A 1827-nucleotide genomic window follows, 5' to 3' on the forward strand; every position below is an offset into this window, starting at 1 on the left:
TCAAAAAAAAAAAAAAAAAAAAAGCAGAAGTAGCTCTTGCTTTGAGGGGCTGCCGAGGTGGCCAGGACAGGGCAGTGGGGCTTCCTCAGTGTCATGGCCACATATTTAGACCATGGACAAAGCATCTGGAGCCCTCAGCCGCGCCCGTTGCGGGTATTTGCCCGAGCACGCCCTGTTGTTCTGGGGTGCGGGGATTCAAGCCCCAGCTGGTGACTCGCGACCCCCAGCTCCTGACGGAGGGCTGGGGCTGCTCCTGGCTCTTTCTGGCAGGAAGGGGCCAGCTGCAGGGCCCAAGGACTCTGCGGTCCCAGCGTGAGCAGCGGTGGTGGAGGCCGAGGAGGTGTCTGCCCCAGGTAAGCATCTCTGACAACTTCAGTTGTCGCTTTCTCGTTCAGGGACCCGCTATCGCTGGGGTCAGGGCAACAACAGGGGTTCACCTGGGTCAGTGGTGGCCGAGGAGTCGGCCGAGGGCCAGCTCGTGCGGAACTCGTCTAGCCGAGGCCTGGGCGAGGCTGGGGCGACCTGCCCGCTGTGATTTCTCAGGCTCCTCCGGGAGCGTGGTGCTGACAGCCCTGGGCGACGTGTCCCCGTCGCTGTGCGCAGCTTGTCGGTGTTTGTTTTCCGGGCATTTTTCTGGTAGTTACGTTTCCGATTTGCTCAGTTGCCTTATCGACGCTCACTAGGAGGCTCCTTTCTCGCCTTCTGTGGAAATTCTCGTGATAACTGGCAACTGCTCTTATGTGCGTTCCAGAGTTTTCCGCCGTGGTTTTAACACTGAGTGTGCTTTATCTCACTTCCTCGTGCCCATGCCTCGCAGTCCAGAATTCAGAAGGTACCAAAAGCAGGCTGTGGAGCTTGCACCCCACGCCGGCCCCCCCGGCCTCCCCTCTCGGAGGCAGCGACCGCAGCCCCTTTCTGAGATGTCCTCCCAGAGCCGTCTCCCACACGCGGCAGCAAACGTGTGCGCGTCTGTTCTTAGTCTTCCTGCTTTTCCTAAATGGGAGAAGCTGAGGCTTCAGTGTTCTGGATGGAAGGTTTGCAAGGTTCTGGATGGAAACTGGCAATGAGAGGACGTGAGCCAGGGGCGTCTCTGCTCCGTCAGCCCACCAGGCCTGGCTGAGAGGCGCGGGGAGTTCCTTTGGGTGCAGCCCATTATGAGCGAGGTCACCCTGAGCTGTTGCAGCAGACGGCCGCTCGTGCTGGTGGCTGCAAACGCGCAGAGCCCAGGGTGGGGCTGGGCCGCCAGATCGCCAGCCTGGTGTTGGGGCTGTCCGGGCTCAGTGGGAGCCCTGTGGGTAGTTGTCACAGCCAGTGCTCCACAGAGCTGTGCTGCAGGTGACCTGCTCCCGTGGGCACACTCCTGCCCTGACGCGAGGTGCCCGAGCTGATTCTGGGTGTTGCACAGATGAGCGTTGACTTCGACGGGTGTGTTCTTATTTTAATGTAAGAAAAAGAGTGCAACTTCACATCATGTCATGGAGTCCATGGGTTGTTTGTTGCTTAGGATGAGATGAAAGTTGGTATTTAAATTTGAAACACCAGGCAGCGCAGCGAGTTTGGGGGCCGTGTGAACACGCTGCACGGAGAGTAGTGCAGCAGCACTGGCAAGGGTGTGGAGTGCAGGTTAAGCCACCACCTCTGGGGCAGCAGATGCGAAGCTGCGGCTGAGGCTCTGACATACGTGTTGTCATTGTCGTTGGTAAGCAGCTGGCTGACCGGGCTGGGCTCTCCTGTGGCCTCTGCTCTCCTCGTACGACAAGCTGGTGGCTGGAGGAGCGGTTCAGTCTCTGGGTTAGTGGAGACGATGGTCTGAAGTCGCCTCTAGAG

General features: G+C 59.2%; 1 protein-coding gene across 1 annotated transcript in view; it reads left to right on the forward strand.

The window, feature by feature from the left end:
- The window catches only part of TESC (tescalcin), a 45355-nt gene extending 44820 nt beyond the window's left edge, over window positions 1-535 (forward strand). The window contains exon 8 of the mRNA XM_012662889.1: window positions 396-535. Coding sequence (XP_012518343.1) covers window positions 396-535 — 140 coding nt within the window. The remainder of the gene's footprint in view (window positions 1-395) is intronic.
- The last annotated feature ends 1292 nt before the right edge of the window (window positions 536-1827 follow it).

The sequence above is a fragment of the Propithecus coquereli genome, unplaced genomic scaffold (genome assembly GCF_000956105.1).
Source record: "Propithecus coquereli isolate 6110/MARCELLA unplaced genomic scaffold, Pcoq_1.0 Scaffold789, whole genome shotgun sequence".
Lineage (NCBI taxonomy): Eukaryota > Metazoa > Chordata > Mammalia > Primates > Indriidae > Propithecus > Propithecus coquereli.